Source organism: Theropithecus gelada, chromosome 8 (assembly GCF_003255815.1).
Source record: "Theropithecus gelada isolate Dixy chromosome 8, Tgel_1.0, whole genome shotgun sequence".
In the NCBI taxonomy this organism is placed as follows: Eukaryota; Metazoa; Chordata; class Mammalia; order Primates; family Cercopithecidae; genus Theropithecus; species Theropithecus gelada.
In genome coordinates, this window is record NC_037676.1 from 111,261,462 (window position 1) to 111,280,597 (window position 19,136).

Genomic DNA, 19,136 nt, shown 5'->3' on the forward strand with positions numbered 1-19,136 from the left:
TGGCGATGTGCTCTGTTACATGCTGGAGAACACACACAATACATTAAGGAAAGTTTGCCCTAAACACAAAGAGTTACTTTCTGCTTTGAATTCTTTATATGTGGTCCTTATGTAGATTTGTATGAAAACAAATTTGAGTTTTCTGAACTATAATTTCAAATGGCCTGGATAGCCTTTTGGGTGAAAAAAACAATCTGATGTATAGAACTGCAGAGTGACTCGTTGGGACACAGTAGAACAAATTAAGTGTACACATTTTGGTGGCTTTTAATTCCTGCTCTGCTACTCATCAGCTATATAGTGTCGAAGAAATTGTTTAACCTTAATGTCTCAATTTCCTTATCTGAAATATGGACAATAATAATTCCTTTGTGGTGTCAGGCTTAAAAGGTTATCGGGCTTAAAAGTATAGTGCTGGCCGGGTGCGGCGGCTCATGCCTGTAATCCCAGCACTTTGAGAGACTGAGACAAACGGATCACAAGGTCAGGAGATTGAGACCATCCTGACTAACACGGTGAAACCCCATCCCTGCTAAAAATACAAAAAATTAGCCAGGCATGGCGGCACATGCCTGTAATCCCAGCTACTCGGGAGGCTGAGGCAGGAGAATCGTTTGAACCCAGGAGATGGATGGTGCAGTGAGCCGAGATCACACCACTGCACTCCAGTCTGGGTGACAGAGAGAAACTCTGTCTCAAAAAAAAAAAAAAAAGTATAATGCTTATACAGTGCTTAAGACTTAATAAGTGCTTAATAATCAACAGCTGTTCTTGATCATGATCATCATTATTAGAGCTAATATTAATAAAAATAGAACAAAAAGAAAAAAAGTTGACAAAGTATGCTAACACCTTAAAAAATAACAGTCTTTCTGTTGACACTGTATTGTACCTTTACAAATGTTATCTTTTTAAATACAAGTATATCAGTAAAAGATAAGTTGAGATCTGTATCTTAAATCAAAATAGATGCCAGATGAATTAAAGAATTAAATTTTAAAATGAAATTGCTGAAATATTAGGAAATAAGATTTGAGGTCTGTAGTGATAGAAGAAAAGATTAAAATTTTACGCTATATAATATTAAAAAGCTCTGTATGTAAGAAGACAATGATGTAAAACCACAGATACATTGAATGGATAATTTAATGGATATATCTTTTATATAATGAGTTCAAACAAATAAGAAAAACACTAGCTTCAAAAGGTAAACATGTACAAATACTTCACATAAAATATTTCTAAAGCATTAAAAATGTGAAGTTAAGTTGATTTCAATATTATTTTGTCTATTGAAGAAAGATATTTAAGAAGGGAATGCTTTGTGCAGGAAAGGATACAGCATATGAGGAAATAAATATAAAATAAGTAGCCACATAATAGATTTAAACCTAACCCCAGTGATAACTACATTAAGTGAAAATGATTTAAACACTTTGATTGAAAGTCACATGTTATAAGATTGAGGAGTAAAAAAGTAATATTCAACTATATGTTATTACAAGAACCCATTTAGAGTAAATATACAGAAAGGTAAAAGGATAGAAAGGAATACAAATGAGGAAACTAATTATAAGTAAGCTAGAGTGACTACACCAATACCAGGTAAATAAACTTCAAAATAAGTTATATTAGGGATAAAGAGAAACATTTCATAATAGTAAAGGGGACAATTAATCAAGGAGACATCGAATAACAAAGTTTCACAGGACGTGGTTCAAGAAGTGACAGAAGTGAAAATAAGAAATAGGAAACTCCATAGTTATCTTTGAATACTTTTGCACAATATCTCTGTAATTGATAAAACAAGTGAACAGAAAAATCAATAGCGATATAGAATACTTAGCCCTACAATCCATCTTGAACTAATCGACATTACAGAATGCTCTACTCAGCCAAAGCAGAACATATGGAGAATTCATCAAGATAGACTATATGATAGTCTATAAAATAAATCTCCATAAGTGGAAAAGGATTGACATCATGCAGAGTATATCTTTTGTCCACAATAGGATTAAAGTTGAAATCAATAACAAAACCCTATATGGAAAATCTGCAAATATATGAAAGTTAAATGGCACACTTCTAAAGACTAAAAGATTACATAAAAGGAAAACTGGAAAATATATTTAACTGAATGAAAATAAAAATACAACATATCAAAATTAATGGAACTTAAAGTAATATTGGGAGGGAAATGTATAGTCCTAAATGCTTACATTTTAAAATGGGAGTTATAAATCAGTGATCTAAGCTTTTACCATAAGAAGCAAATGGGAGGGTGGTCAGGGGAGGGAGAGATCAGGAAAGATAACTATTGGGTAACAGGCTTAATATCTGGGTGATGAAATAATATGTGCAACAAACCCCTGTGACACAAGTTTACCTGTGCAACAAACCTCCACTTGTACCCCTGAGCTGAAAAGTTAAAAAGAAAAACAGTCCCCTTAAAAATAATTATTTCTCATACCTTTTCTACATGTATGCATAATAAACCATGTCTTCCTCATTTTATATTTGTGTGTTTTGTGAACCAAATATTTTATAATTTTTTAAAAGAAGCAAATTGAAGCCAAAGTAAGAAGAAGAGAAATAATAATAGAGAAAATAGTAAACAATTAAACTAAAGGTTGATCATTTGTAAATGTCAATAAAATAAATAAACCTATAACTAGAGTTATCATGAAAATAAGGAGATTGCATGAATTTCCAATAGAAAAAATAAGAGTGAACATCACTATACATTGAGCAGATATTATAAAGAGGGAAATACTCTGAAAACTTAATACAAATAAAATAGATAACATTAGCTAAACAGGATAAATTCATTGAAAGACAAAGTAATCAAAACTACTTAAGAAGACATAGATAACATGAATAGCTCCAAATAAAAATCACATTTCTAATTAAAAACCTTTCAACAAAGAGAACTCCATGTTCATATGATTTCACTGATGAACTCTACCACATACTTAAACAGGAAATGATACTAATCCTATGAAAAATATTTCAAAATATATAGGAAATGAGAAGACTTATCAACTTACTTTATCAGATCAGTGTTGACTTGTTAAAAAAACAGACAAAGACTTTATAAAAAAAGAACTACCTGAAACTGTGTAATTTATAAAGAAAAGTTTAATTGACTCACAGTTCCACATGGCTGGGGAGGTCTCAGGAAACTGACAATCATGGAGGAAGGTGAAAGGGAAGCAGGCACCTTCTTCACAAGGTGGCAGGAGAGACAGAGTGAGAGGGGAAGTGCCACACATTCAAACCATCAGATCTCATGAGAACTCACTGTCATGAAAACAGCATGGGGTAAATCCATCCCCATGATCCAATCATCTCCCACCAGGTCCCTCCCCTGACGTATGAGGATTAGAATTCGACATGAGATTTGGGTGGAGACACAGAGTCAAACCATATTATTCTGTGCCTGGCCCCTCCCAAATCTCATGTCCTTCTCACATTTCAATATACAACTATTCCTTCCCAACAGTCCCCCAAAGTCTTAACTCATTCCAACATTAAATCAAAAGCCCAAGTCCAAACTCTCATCAGAGATAAGGCAAGCCCCTTCTGCCTATGAGCCTGTATAATCAAAAACAAGTTAGTTACTTCCAAGATACAATGGGGATACAGGCATTGGGTAAATGCTCTTGTTCCAAATAGGAGAAATTGGCCAAAACAAAAGGGCTACAGGCCTCATGCAAGTGGAAAATCTAGAAGGACAGCCATTAAATCTTAAAGCTCCAAAATAATTTCCTCTGACTCCATGTCTCACAGCCAGGGAATGCTGATGCAAGAGGTGTGTTCCCAAGACCTTGGGCAGATCCACCTCTGTGACTCTGCAGGGTGCAGCCCCTGCAGCTGCCTTCATGGACTGGCATTGAGTGCCTGTGGCTTTTCCGGGTGCACACTGCAAGCTATCAGTGGATCTATCATTCCGGGGTCTGGAGGACGGTGGCCCTCTTCTCACAGCTCCACTAGGCAGTGCCACAGTGGGGACTCTGTGTGGGGGCTCCAACTCCACATTTCCCCTCCGCACTGCTCCAGTAGAGGCTCTCCATGAAGGCTCTGCCCCTGTAGCAGACTTCTGCCTGGATTTTCAGACTTCCACACATCCTCTGAAATCTAGGTAGAGTTTCCAAACCTCAATTCTGGCCTTCTACACACCTGCAGGTTCAACATCAATGGAAGTTGCCAAGACTTTACATACTGATTCCAGTGACCAAATCTTTGCCGTGGTTTCTGTGTCTGAATCTTGACTCACTCAATACACTGCACCACATTCAGCACTTCTAAACCCAGAAACCCGAATAGTTATTTCTCACAGGAACCAGAGTCTCAGGCCAGGGCTCTCTGTTGCCAAATTTTCTACAGCTGTCACCTTTCTGAACGTTGGTGGTTACTTAAGACCCCGTTTATTTCAGCTGCCTGGCCCTCCCGCAGCCTGGATTAGCCCACGCCACCAATTTCCCATCTCCAGACACCAGATTTTATTGGCATGGCTCAGTGGTTCTCAAACATCATTGTACACACCAAAGCTCCGGCCTCACTTTATGGCTAATTAGATAAGAATGTCTGCAAGAGGGACCCACATTTCTGTAATTTTAAAAACTCTCCAGTTGATTCTGAAATTCAGCCAGGGATGAGAAGCCTGAGAATAGAATCAGGTAAGTGACGGCACAAAATACTGGGAGCTCCAAAAAACTCAGCCATCAAGATAACATTTGTACTATTAAAATACTTTTAAAAATCAAAATAATTGGAAAAGAATCCATAATAAACAAAATATCAAAAATGTAAGTAAGGGATTAGTACTTGGAGCCTGAGGCAAAAGGCAAAATTCATAATACTGATCCTGCCTTTTAGAAAAAGAAATGTTCTCCCATTTTTGTGCAGTTATTTGCACATAGGGAGCATTTATTAGATATTATCTGAGTTTACAAATAGAAAACCTACCTTATGAAATCACGCTTTGAAAATATAATTTTGCAAAAAGCATGAAGTTGATTGGAAGTTTATTGAGAAGAAGAAAGTTGACTGATAGTACTGTACTGAATAGGCAAGTTTGGGGTGGTAAACTCAGAAACGTAGCCTCTCCAGAGTTGAAAGAACAAGTTTAGGGCTAGAAGGAAGCGGGACCAAGGACAGTCTGAGTCAGTGCACAAGGGAGAATGCCATATTAGAAAACCTGCCTGGTGGTCATCGGACGGTTGTCTCATCACAAGCTCAAATGCCTCATGGCCAAAGCTGAGTCATAAAATCACACTCCTGTCTCCCCAAACCCCTGGCCATTTTACACAGCTGACTCTTGTCATCTATTACTCCTAGTCAGAATGTCTTCACTTTCCCCACCTTTCAAAGGAAAGCTGTGCTTTTCTTCAAGACTGTTCTCAGGTGTTACGTTGCCTCAGAGGCCCTCTCTGTGCCTCAGTTGACTGCCCTGACCACCCACAAATGCCTTCCCTTCATAGTCCGAACCCTGTGAGTGCACATTTTTAGTGCATATCTCACTGTAACTGTTTACAAACCTGCTGTTCCCAATAGACCACAACCTACTTGGAGGTAAAAACAAAATTTTATGTACTAACTGCCTGACACATAGTAGGAGCTTAATAATTATGTGTTTAAAAAAAAAAAAAACCAGAGACACAGAAAAGAGACTCTGAATAATGGCCTTGCCCGTAAGTGTTGAAGAATGGCAATAAGAAAAGAATTGGAGTGGAGGTGGAATCGAGACATTCCACAGGTATGTCTTATATGGGTTCTCTCCTCTCATCTTGAAAACTCAACTATAAGACTTGAAGTAAGCTGTTTTCAGGAGGCCTGAAGGCTAACTAAACTCCTTGGGGGAACAAGATGGGAAGATGGGCTTTACGAAGTAAGACTTTTCGAGAAGAATTTTGGTTTGGAAGTGGTGGGGGTAGGGTGCAGTAAGGAGGAAACACCTTCATTTTAGGAAGCATTTTTCATTCTGAAAAGCAGGAGGCTAGACAAGAGACAAGCTTTTCAGAGTAATCTCTGTCGTCTAGGGCAGGGATAAAGGCATAGGGGATATCCATTGTCCAGCGTGCTAAACCAGGTGGAGGAGAAAACTAGAACTCAGACAAAAATCCTGCTTGGGATAAAAGAATGTGCATTTGGATGGTGCCCTCCCCTGTCTCTCTCAGGAACTTGGGTTTGAGGCAGGGATCAGAACTCAAATGGTGGCAGAGGGCAGGGATGCATGACTGAGAGATGCTGGAGGTAGTGTGGAGTGAGGAACAGGACACATGTCCTGCATCAGGGACCCCTATAAACTTCTGACCACAACACCCACTCAGCCATAAATGATTATTTCTGTGAAGAAATGCAAGCCCCCCTCACTGCCAGACCTTTCAAATGTTTATGATAACAATCCCAATTTAACATTTAATTTCTCTATTTTGAAAGGTAAAAAATAATAAACTGTGTTAAATCCCTTGGGCCTACCCTGTACAGACTAAACAATACATGTCTGAAGGCTGAATGTGGGCTCACACGTCATTAATTTGTAACTACAAATAATTGGGAAGGAGAAATGGATATTCAAGGATTCCTCAGTGGTTCAATGGGTCAAAGTCATTCAGTATCATCCAGAACTTCACCTTTACCTTCATCTCATTATTACCCAGATTTGGGCATATTTTTGATATCCCTATGGTCCCGTCTACTCAAAATAGACTCTTCTATTGACCCCTTCTAGAGGGTTTTGTTATTTTATTTTATTATTTTTTGAGATGGAGTTTTGCTCTTGTCACCCAGACTGGAGTACAATGGCATGATCTCGGCTCACTGCAACCTCTGCCTCCCAAGTTCAAGCAATTCTCCTGCCTCAGCCTCCCGAGTAGTTAGGATTACAGGCACATGCCACCAAGCCCAGCTAATTTTTGTATTTTTGGTAGAGACGGGGTTTCGCTGTGTTGGCAAGGTTGGTCTCAAACTCCTGACCTCTGGTGATCCACCCACCTCAGCCTCCCAAAATACTGGTGGGATCACAGGCGTGAGTCACCGTGCCCAGCCTACAGGTCTATTCTTAATCCACCAGATACCTTACAGGAAATTTAGCTAAGGGTATTTTTTCATTGTCAGTTAATAAAATAAAAGTGGAGAAGCATTAGCATTTGATGTATTCAGTTGTTATCTTGAGAAAAGACGCATGTTTTCCGAGCTTCCATTAAAAAAATACAGATTTAAGACCAGGCATAGTGCCTCACACCTGTAATCCCAGCACTTCAGAAGGCTGAGGTGGGTGGGTCATTGGAGCCCAGAAGTTCAAGACCAGCCTGGGCAAAATAACAAAACGCCATCTCTACAAAAGAATACAAAAATTAGCTGAGCGTGGTGGTGTGTGCCTGTAGTCTCTGCTACACGGGAGGCTGAGGTGGGAGGATCACTTGAGCCCGGGAGGTCAAGGCTGCAGTGAGCTGTGATCATGCCACTGTGCTCCAGTCTGGGTGACAGAGTGAAATCCTGTCTTTAAAATTTAAAAAAAGTATAGATTTGCCCACTGGCTACTTTAGATAAATAATAAAGCTGAAGCGTACTTTTCTTCAAAAGATGTGTCTATAAATTTTCATTTCAGAGGTTTGGTAACAGAATGGCACTGGTATAGATTTTTACTAGATGATTTTTCCACCTAGAAATAAACTGAGACAAAACATTGCTAGGTGGTTCATGTGATTGGAAATCCAGAGGACAGGTGAAGGGGAAAAGCACCCAGGGCCGATAGATTCTATAAAGTGGTCCAGAAATAGGAGTTGAAAAACTTAACAGACCCTACGCAGTTTAAATTGATGTTCCTAGCTCAAAGAGGCCTTTTAAAAATAATTGTTATAAGCATCAGCAGATTGCAGCTGAAATGGTTTGAAATCAATTTTAACTCATTTTCCATTCACAAAATATGAGAGGAGGAAGCCAATGGTACTGATTCACTTGAGAAACAGTACAAGGGTTTTCATAGTAGAGAAAGAGGTTGATTTCAGCTCAGACAGATATTTCAAGCTTCAAGGGCCGTGTCTAGACTGAGAAGGATTTGCTAACCCCAAAGTCCTATCAAACAAGGAGTGTAAATGTATTTCAGAGCAGCTTAGGTACTGGCGTTTCTGCAGAACTTAGACGATCAACAACGACAAGGCCAGCTGCTTCTAGACCCCTGGCTTATGATTTCAGCTTTCCAAATTAAAGACGGTCTCATCAGCACATTTAATAGTAAATCCTCCAAGAGCAGAAGACTCTGAGTCAGTGAGGACTGACTGGCATTTGTGAGTGTGTGTGTGTGTGTGTGTCTGTGTGTGAGAGAGCGAGCGAGCGTGTATGTTCTCATTAGGGGACGATCTATGATTTGACAGCCTCACTGCTGCTGCTTCTGCTGCTGCTCCTGCTTCTGCTGCGGCTGTATGGTTTGTCATTAGTTGGAAAGCGCTGTGAGGCTTTGGAGAAACTGCAGTTTTAAAGACTGAGCACTGCTAAGTGGTCTCCCTCTGAAATAGAGTAGATGAGATTTTCTGCAAGATTAGAAACTTGGAACTATTACCACTTCATCTACCCAGAAAATCAGGCAGTGCTACAGAGGATAAGGTAAGAGAAGGAATTGTCCTCTCTTGTATCTGTGGGGCAGGGGGCATGGGGAAATGTCATCTCAAAGGCTTTCTATTTTATACCAAAGACATCTCACCCTCTGAGAGCAAAAGAGGCAACAGCTAAATTTGTAACAAGCTTGATTATCGAGCTTCTTGGCTTTTTCCTCTGGTATCTTTTTCTTCTTCATCATACTTTTGCCAGGCATCTAAGAGGTGTATTAGTATTTATTTTTCAGTTAGCAGATATTATTTAATTTTTTTTCAATCGGGCATTGTTTCAAAACAAGGAGTTTTTACTGTTTCTCTTTTCTTAAGCATTTTTCTCTGTTAAGAGGGAACTGATCCCTCTTAATGTGAGCTGGTCAAAACAGTTACTCCATTCTACACTAGAGATGCAATAAAGGAAGTTTTAAGAAGTACACATGAGCCCTATTCCCACAGAAAAATAGGAAGTGAAAGGAGTGGAAGTGAGGGTTATTTGTGATTGGGACTTGATCAGAAATTGTAACACTATTAATGAATATGTACTATGACCCTTCACAGGGGGATGGAACTGCTGCAATAAAAGTGAGCGCTGGAAAGAAGATGTTTTGAGAAGTCAGTGTTTCCGAGAAACTTTAAGCCACTAAAGATGGAAAACGAGACAGTCAGTGAACTGAACCAAACACAGCTTCAGCCACGAGCAGCGGTGGCCTTAGAATACCAGGTGGTCACCATCTTACTTGTGCTCATTATTTGTGGCCTGGGCATTGTAGGCAACATCATGGTAGTCCTGGTTGTCATGAGAACCAAGCACATGAGGACCCCCACAAACTGCTACCTGGTGAGCCTGGCAGTAGCTGATCTCATGGTTTTGGTGGCCGCAGGCCTCCCCAACATAACAGACAGCATCTATGGTTCCTGGGTCTATGGCTATGTTGGATGCCTCTGCATTACTTACCTCCAGTATTTGGGAATTAATGCATCCTCTTGTTCAATAACAGCCTTTACCATTGAGAGGTATATAGCAATCTGTCACCCCATCAAAGCCCAGTTTCTCTGCACGTTTTCCAGAGCCAAAAAGATTATCATCTTTGTCTGGGCTTTCACATCTATTTACTGTATGCTCTGGTTCTTCTTGCTGGATCTCAATATTAGCACCTACAAAGATGCTATTGTGATATCCTGTGGCTACAAGATCTCCAGGAATTACTACTCACCTATTTACCTAATGGACTTTGGTGTCTTTTATGTTGTGCCAATGATCCTGGCTACCGTCCTCTATGGATTCATAGCTAGAATCCTTTTCCTAAATCCCATTCCTTCAGATCCTAAAGAAAACTCTAAGACGTGGAAAAATGACTCAACCCATCAGAACACAAATTTGAATTTAAATACCTCTAATAGATGTTTCAACAGCACAGTATCTTCAAGGAAGCAGGTAAGCAAAACCCAAACTCCAAGTCAATAGAGGAAATGTGGGATAGAGTTCCTTGGAGATGGGAACAACTTTGCCCTGTTTAACTGATGGCAAAACCGAAATACAATCATGCAAATGTTTCACAGTGTAAGCTTCTGCCTAACATATTAAATCCATCTCTAAAGCAACTGGAGATCTAAAAATAGATAGGGAAAATTGGATAGCACATCAGCAGGTATCAGTTCAGGTGCTATTAAGATACAAAGAAATATAAACAGAAACTCTGGAAATTTACCTTTCATATGTTTGTGCCTCTCTGGAAATGTTATCAGAATATTTGGACAATTTCTGGCTTCTGTAGGAAAGAATTCTATTGCATGATAAAGAATTATCTTAAAAATTCATTGCACAACAAATATTTGACAGGACAGTTTGAAAACAGGTTAGTTAAAAAATAAATGAAACTTTCTTTGCCATTCTACAGTTACTCACAATGGAGACATATACCTGGCAAAGGTTCTTGGACTTATTTTTGGTAGGCTTAGTGGGGGAAGATTCTATCACCCTCTCCTCCAGCTCCTTGCACAGTGTCCCAGCATGCAGAAGCTGAAAATGCACTTTGCTCAGGAAATGTTCTAATAAAAAAGACAACATCCAGCTCAATTTTTCAGAAAGAATGACTCAATTTTTTTAAAATATCTGTTTTTTTCCTGAAAATTCTTTTATGCTTTTAGATCACCTGAATGCCCATATAATTAGTTGAATAGTGGTTTCATTAGTGAACCAAGTGCAAAACTTTATTGCAGTACATATGATTTATGAAATGATATAGGAATAAAATACTTTTATATCATTTACACATTTCTCTATGTTTATACACTTCTTCTAAGTTACTTATAAACTTAGCTTTAAGTTTCTTCTCCTTGTTTGGTAAATATAATGAACAGATGATAAATATTTATTCTCATAGTTAAAAAAGAAAGCTAAACTTGAAATCAACATGCTGATTCTTTTAAATGGGTTGAATTTTCTCATATTTCTTGCAAGGAATATAGTTCTCTCTGTGTACCTAGTTAGAAACTGAGTGTACTTTGTAAAAAAGGATATATATGAATCATTCCCACTGTTACTTCATAAATTCTAGTTGATATATGCATTGTAACCAGACACAGCGAAATAAACTGCTAAAAAATTTAAGAGTTTTAGATATGCATGAAATGAATAATGAGCCATAACTTAAAGGAAACATATACTGCATTTTAAATGTTGCTGTAATACCTGGTTTATATAATACTTATTATTTAAGATAACTAGATGATAGGAGAGAAGACCTAAGCAACTATTGCCAGCTCTTAGATTTCTTTTGCCTTGGATCTAGCAGTGCTACCTACTCTAAGGCTTATTTGGCCATTTATTACCCAAAATTTGATTAATGGAAATTTAGAGATCTATTGACTATCTTCCAAGACAAACGTTGACAATATAATAAGAAAGTAAAGAATATGTACATCTCAATTAGACACCAAACATGGGTTAATGTCAGCAGCGAGGAAGGTCAGGGAGTAAATTCATTCATTAGACTCCAATTTGCATTCCTGTTATAAATTTTTAAAACTTGTTTGTCTTGCCTAATGTCCTTTCTTTCCATTACAGTCATTAGTACCTATCAGCATTAATATGTTTTAATTTGCTAATTGTGTTACATATTCACATTCTTATTTCAAAACTGTTACCGATAAGCTGTCTTTACAGAGGCTGTATGATAGAAGAAAAAGCCAAAGCTTTGGCTCCAAACTTGGGCTTAAATGCCAGGATTCCATTCAAACTCTATAACCTTGGATAAGCAGAACTCTGTGAGCCTTAGTTTTGTCATCTATAAAACGAGATAAGTAGCAATATCCAAGATCCGTGTGAGGACCCATGAAATACCTCCTGAAAGATGCTTAAAGTGGAGTGGTGATTAATGCCTGAGTGTTAACTAGGCTCCTTCTTAATTTTAAAAATATATTTTGGCAACTGTGAGGGAACTACAGGTTTTTCCTTAAAAATCCACATTCACTGCTTTAACAAAGATTACTTGTTGAACAAATATGTATATGACATGGTAACTTCTTTACGGAGTTTGTTTTCATAATTAGAGCATTTGGAAATACATTCTGAGCATTTGGGGTTGTGACATTAACACCACTGTCAGCCTCCAAGAATAAGGAATGAAGTTCCCTTGTTGCAAACACCAATAACACCCTAACTGAGAAACGTAGAGTGACATATAAGCCAAGAGGAGTGTATTTAAGCAATGTGCCTTGTAATTCAACCCTCATTATAGATGGGATGGGAGTTCAGAGAAAAGAAGGAAAATTACCGGGCTATAGGAATCAGAGAAGTCTTCAAGGAAGAGGTGGCTTTTGAGATGGCTCTGGAAGGATGAAGATAATTTGAAAAGTAGAAGTCAAGGACAGTATCCCATGCATAAAGCACAAGACATAGTGGCTGGGATGAGAATGGCGTGGGTTTGGAGAGGGGCCAAGTAGGGGCATATCGAGTGGGACTTATGGGATGGAGCGACTTAGTTGTCTGAAATGAATGATGTATTTAGGGGAGCAGTAAAAAGTAAGACTGGACTGATAGAAGTATATGAGAGTGAAAGAAGAGAAAGAGACAGAGAGACAGAGAAGGCTGTGGAGGATCCAGACAATCGGGCAAAGAAAGGAATTTGAACTTAATGCAGAGGCGACAAAGAATGTGAGTGATGAGCAGGGAGCAGCGATGATGAAATGGTATTTAGGGATGAGAAATCTGACAGCTCTTGGGGAGGCAGATTTGAAGAGAGAGAGATCGGTGGCAGAGAGACCACTTTGGAAGTTGTTAGTAGCGATACAGGCATGAGGCAGTAAGATCATCTATCAGGAGAATTTAAAGTAAAGAGTAAACCAGAAAGATGTTTCAAAGAAAGAAACGGTGTGATGTAAACATATCCGACATAAAGGATGAAGAAAGGACAATTCAGCATGGCCCCAGGATTCTGAGTCTAGAAGAATGTGGTGCCCCTGATCAATGGAAATGAGAACAGTGAAGGGGAACCAGTTTTGTACAAAATTAGTGACCTGCTTTTTTCTTCTTCTAAAATACTTATTTTCTTAAATCTTTGAAAGGTTCAAACCTCCACCTTCTATAGCCAAAGGACTTTCATTTTAATATTTTCTCTGCATTTTTTTCCTTTAGGCAAGTTTAATTTACAGTTTAATAAATACCCATCTGGGTCAGGTCTTTCTAACCAAGTTCTTACATTCAAATGTGCATAGCCTAAAAGAGTCACATTTATAAAGGAAGTAAAAGAGCATTTACATGTAAAGGACAAATGTGAGTTTTTTCCTTGCTTATTTGTTTTTAACTTAACATTCTCTGTGCAGAAAATCCAGGCCAGAATCTTTGTTTTCTTTTTTCCAGAGATTCAATTATGTTTTAGGAAACCATCGAAATGTTGGGTAAATTAAGTAAGATAAATTACCCAAACTTATGGCTTGGAATTGTGTAAACCAAAAGGATTATCTCATTGACTAAATACATTGCTTTTATAGTTGGTTGTTTTAATATAAAAGAGGCATTGTTTAAATTTTCATATTTGCCTCATTTCAGCTCTATCTACACAATGCCTCCAGAGTCCCTCATTTCAGTCAATTCAGGGGTTCCACATTATGTAGATACAATATCTCTATTATTGACTCTGTATTTCTATGTAATTGATTGGATTTCTGGTATTTTGAAAGCACAGAAACACCTGAACATCTTAGTAAAATGTAATATCAATAAATACATTCAATTCAAATATGTACTTTCTACAGAATGCAGAAATATGCAGAATATTTTATAGATTTATAAAACAGGCTACCAGTTTTATTTTCAATGGAGTTACTTTAATATTTTTTTTCTTAATTCTTACAGAATACCTAGTAGAGAAACCATGTAACATAGTCTTAATAGAAGCTCTAAGAGTAATGGCAGAATTCTTACTATGGAATTCACTTGACTCATCAAACCTTAAAAATATCAGTCTTTGTTTCCAGGAAACTATTAAATATCTAGAAGGAATATTGGTAACCCAAGAAACAAAAACAACTTTCCTTTTTATTATTTATTTATTTATTTTTATTTATTTATTTTTGAGATCGAGTCTCCCTCTAGTCCAGGCTGGAATGCACTGGCGGTATCTCAGCTCACTGCAACCTCCGCCCCCAGAGTTCTAGAGATTCTTCTGCCTCAACCCCCTGAATAGCTGGGATTACAAGTGTGCACCAACACACCTGGCTAATGTTTTGCATTTTTAGTAGAGATGGGGTTTCACCATGTTGGCCAGGCTGGTCCTGAACTCCTGACCTCAGTTGATCCGCCAGTCTCTGCCTCCCAAAGTGCTGGGATTACAGGCTTGAGCCATCGTGCCTGGCACAACTTTCCTTTTTAAAGTAATGCACACCTTTTGCTGTTATTGGTGGTGATGACACTGATGCTATAAAAGCAATCATGTGTATTATGGAAAATATAGAAAACTAGAATAGGAAAAAGCCATCTCTTACCTCCTGACCCCACCTCTCAAGGACCAAAATCATCATCATTTTGTTATATTGCTTTTCTTATGTTTTCACTGGATCTTTTTTTTTAACACAATTATAGTCAAATGTATATGTAGTTTTGGCTTCCAGGTTTTCCATGTAAAGTTTTGGGAATAATATTCTCAAAGGGAAAGCGCAAGGCAAAGCAAAAGAAAATGATCAGGATTGAGTTCGTTTCTCTGAGCCTCAGTTTTCTCATCAATAAGATAAGAAAAACAATGACCTCATAGTGCTGTTGCTGAAGTCATATGAGATATAACAGACAAAATTCAGGTTTGCTTTCTTCCCACCTGTCCAGCCACCTACTCTTCCCTCTCTCCTATGCGTCTCAGTGATCCCCACCTCACTGGGCACCCTCCCGACCCTCTCTTAAGCACACCTCAGTCATACAATGCTCATGGAAAATGAAGACACTCAGATAAAGAACTGGCTTCCATGTGTCTTCCCTCTTCTCCCCTGCCTTGCTCCAACTCCTACCTCTAGTGCTATTTACATTTTCTTTCTTTCTTTCTTTTTTTTTTTTTTGAGACAGAGTCTCGCCCTGTCACCAGGCTAGAGTGCAGTGGCACGATCTCGGCTCACTGCAACCTCCGACTCCTAGGTTGAAGTGAATCTCCTGCCTCAGCCTCCCGAGTAGCTGGGATTACAGGCATGCGCCACCATGGCCAGCTAATTTTTGTATTTTTAGTAGAGATGGGGTTTCACCATGTTGGCCAGGATGGTCTTGATCTCCTGACCTCATGATCCGCCTGCCTTGGCCTCCCAAAGTGCTGGGATTACAGGCATGAGCCACCATGCCCGGCCTATTTACTTTTTAAAGAATACATGTTTTGGGGTGTAAATGAATGTTTAATTAAATTGGGGGAAGATACTGAACAATAATGACCTACTGCAAAATTTTACTTAATGTTGACCCAGCTCTAGCTTTAGAACTTTTGCTTTCCCTCCGACTCATTTAAAAAAAAAAAAAAAAAAAAAAAAAGGAAAGGAGACTAAGAAGATAGTTACTGACCAGCCTTCACCTGTCTGGTGCTTGGATACCCCAAGTTTGCATTTTCAAGAATTCATGAGAGGCTATGTAAAACCTGCAAGACACATAGGAAAGGAGGCATATTGTTGGAATGTCAGGGAGTAGGGCTGACATTTGGAACCATAAAATCTCATAAATTATAAACGTAAGCAACTGCCAGTTCCACCTACATCTAAGAGAACCTTTACTCAACAGATTCATTCTTCTCCCCAGGTAGCTTAATCAATGATTAAGCTCACAAGGCAAATTAATGATATTAAACTCTTCAGTATTAGGCCTAAATTAGAGGCTTCCCAAGAGTACTGAGGCTACAGACTCATCTTTCATTTCATTTTTTTTAATTTTTTCATTTTTCAATTTTTCTTTTTTTAGAGATGGGGACCTTGCTCTGTCATGCAGGCTGGAGTGTAGTGGTGCAATCATAGCTCACTGAAACCTCTACCTCCTGAGTTCAAGAAATCATCCTGCTTCAGTCTCCCAAGTAGCTGGGACTACAGGTGCACACCGTTGTGCCCAGTTCATCTTTCATTTTTAATTGTTTTATTTATTCCAATGTCTGGGTTCAACTATATGCTTAATAGTGTAAATATCTCTAAGTTCAGGAGAAAAATGTATAATTTTTGTGACAGCTTACAGCTAAGTGTGCCATTTTATTTTTATTAAAGAATAGTTATCTATTTTCTGATTCACATCCTGTATAAGAAAAGATTTCGTACATATCCTATAAATTATCTCCTAAAGTTGTGTGTTTTGTGTGCTTTGATTTAGATAAATACACATTGGTTATTCCTAATTTTATATTTGCATAAAAACTGCAAATATAAAATTAGGAATAAATAATGTGTATTTATGAATAATTGAGCCATAAGTTCACTAGCAGAGAAAAATAAATTATTCTATATGCCTACAAAAAAGCAAGACCAATGCGCCTATAGAATTCAATCTGTTCACACAAGAAACATCATAAAATCAGCTAAACTTGAAGATGACAAACTACTTTATACTTCTTTACATAGCCTCTCATGAATTCTTCAACATGCACACAGATACTCCAAGTTCTAGACACATGAAGTCTGGTTGGTAAGTATGTTCTTAGTTTCCTTTAGGTTTTTTTTTTTTTTTTTTAATGAGTTGGGGGAAAAAGCAAAAGTTATAATGCTTGAGCTGGGTCAGTGTTGAGCAAAAGTTTTGCAACAGGTCATTCTTATTCGATATGTTCCCTAATTTAATTAAACATTCATTCACGTCCAAAAAGCCCCTAGCACTATCCTAGGTATAGAGGCTACAGGGATCTATGAATACAAACTCTTTATCTTCAAGGAGCTTAATATGGGCCATGTACACAAATAATTCTGAGTATACCACTAAATTCTATGAGAGAAAACATGGCAGCCATGAAAGGAGAAGGAAAATGGGGGAAGGCTTTTGGAGTACATAGTATTTGAACTGGACCTATAAAGGTGGGATGAATGCCTGCAAGCAGCAGTAAAGTCAGAGAGAAAAGAAGGAAAGTTCAACAGAAAGGGGGAAGTAAATGGGAGAAGACTGGGCGTGTTCAGAGTGGGAATAATCTGGTATTGTTGAAGCAAGCTATGGAAGGCAAGTGTCTGGAGAAGGAAGTCTGAGCCAGATTGTGGTCCTGCTACATCTAATTCCCACCTCTCCTCCCCATCCTGTCCCTTGTCATTCTACATGCTTTCTTCTATGCCCATGCTTACGACTTTCACCTGAGTCTTCGGTGTATAGCTTCAGAAAAGACATCTCCCTACCCATAAATACAATTGCTTTTTGGACATCACATAATTACATCAAATCCGATAGGTCTAAAACAAAACACGTTATTTTGCCTTATAAACCTCTACCTCTTTATTTCTTTCCTACGTTAGATTCCCAAACCAGAAACCTGGGGGTCCTTCTAAGGGCCTTCTTCTCCTGTTATCCCCCTGCTCCCCATAGCTAAGCAATAACCATGTCCTAGTGATTCCAGCTCATTATTCTCCTGCTGACCTACTTCTCCACTTGCACCACTGCTGCCCTGGTTCACCGCCTCTCACTGCCCTATTTCACTGCACACCTTACCAGCTTCTCTTGCTCCCATGGCACTCTCCTCCAAATCATTCTGCACATTACTCACTAAGGGATCTCTCTAACACAGAAATACTATCAGCATAATTTTTACAGTCCCCTGAGCGCTGGAGTTTTAACTCCTTAGAATCACAAATAAGAACTTGTCCCTTTCCTATATTTTCGGCTTCCTCTCACATGGCTCTCGCAACTTACACATTATGCTCCAGCAATTCTGAATTATTTGTAGTTCTCTGAACTTGCTGCATTCTCTCAGCTGAAACACCCTTCATCTGGCAAACCCCCAATTATCTTTCAAGTCATAAATCAAAAATGATACCCAACCGCCCCATCAAACCTTAACTGAATTTCTCAGGTAGATTTATATAGCTACTTTCCTAACTACATATATGTTAGGTGTTCTTCCTATGTTTCCACAGTACTTTGCATACACATATGCTTTAGTAATTCTTTGTCCTCATGATTGGTAGCATGTCTTCCCACTCTCACTCACATCCCGAAGAATAGGGCCTTGTATTCTGGTACCCTCAGCCCTGTGTTTGGCATACAGTAGGTTCCCAAAAGTGTACACACTCAGTGGTGTGTAGCTGCCAAGGAGTACAGGCTTTGCAAGAGCAGGTGATTACTCTCACTCCCCAACTCCGCATTCGGTGCCATCACACTGGTGGCTTAAAATTGGTCATGGTTGAATTACTTTACAAACTCAGCAAATATGACAAGCCAGGGTCCCCTCTTTTTTTGTGGAGAGATGATTGTTAAATACTTATCAGCACACTTTTGTGTTTGTGTGTGCATGTATATATAAAAATATATATGTGTATATATATAAAATATGTAATTTTACAAATGTAGTAAAAGAAAGTATCAAAGAATACATTCATACAGACTTAGGGGCTCGGTCAAGTCCAAAACTCTATTTTGCTTCCTGAAAAATTATCCTTTACATGTGACATATTCTTCTCTGATTTTAATTAAAATCTCCTTGTCTTTTATTAAATCCTTTTTGAATTCCCAAAATAACAAAAGTGCAACTAGCCAGCACGATGGTGATTGTGTTAGTAGAGAAGATGTTTTAGGAAGATTTCCCCCTCCAAATAGGACAGGCTGATTTGGAAACATGGCACACTCAGATAATTGACTTCATTGTACAATAACCTGTTGGCTTTCCCATGAACCTTTAAATTCCTTCCACAATAAGATAGCTACCTCGGACAGAAGGCATAGAGAGGCAGAGAAATGACAGCCCAGGGAAGGGAAACAAAATGAACAGAGGTATAGAGATGAGAACAAATCCATCTGAGTGCTCCTATGTGACTAATTTTCCTTAAACAGTTTTCACACATTCATCTCCTTAAAAAAAATATATATATATATATATATATATATATATATATATATATATATAT

The 19,136-nt window shown here is 38.3% G+C and overlaps 1 protein-coding gene across 1 annotated transcript in view; it reads left to right on the forward strand.

The window, feature by feature from the left end:
• Positions 1-9,081: 9,081 nt before the first annotated feature.
• Positions 9,082-19,136, forward strand: part of TRHR (thyrotropin releasing hormone receptor) — a 31,696-nt gene continuing 21,641 nt past the window's right edge. Inside the window, exon 1 of the mRNA XM_025394977.1 lies at positions 9,082-10,029. Within this exon, the coding sequence (XP_025250762.1) occupies positions 9,241-10,029 (789 nt within the window). The 5' untranslated portion in view covers positions 9,082-9,240. The remainder of the gene's footprint in view (positions 10,030-19,136) is intronic.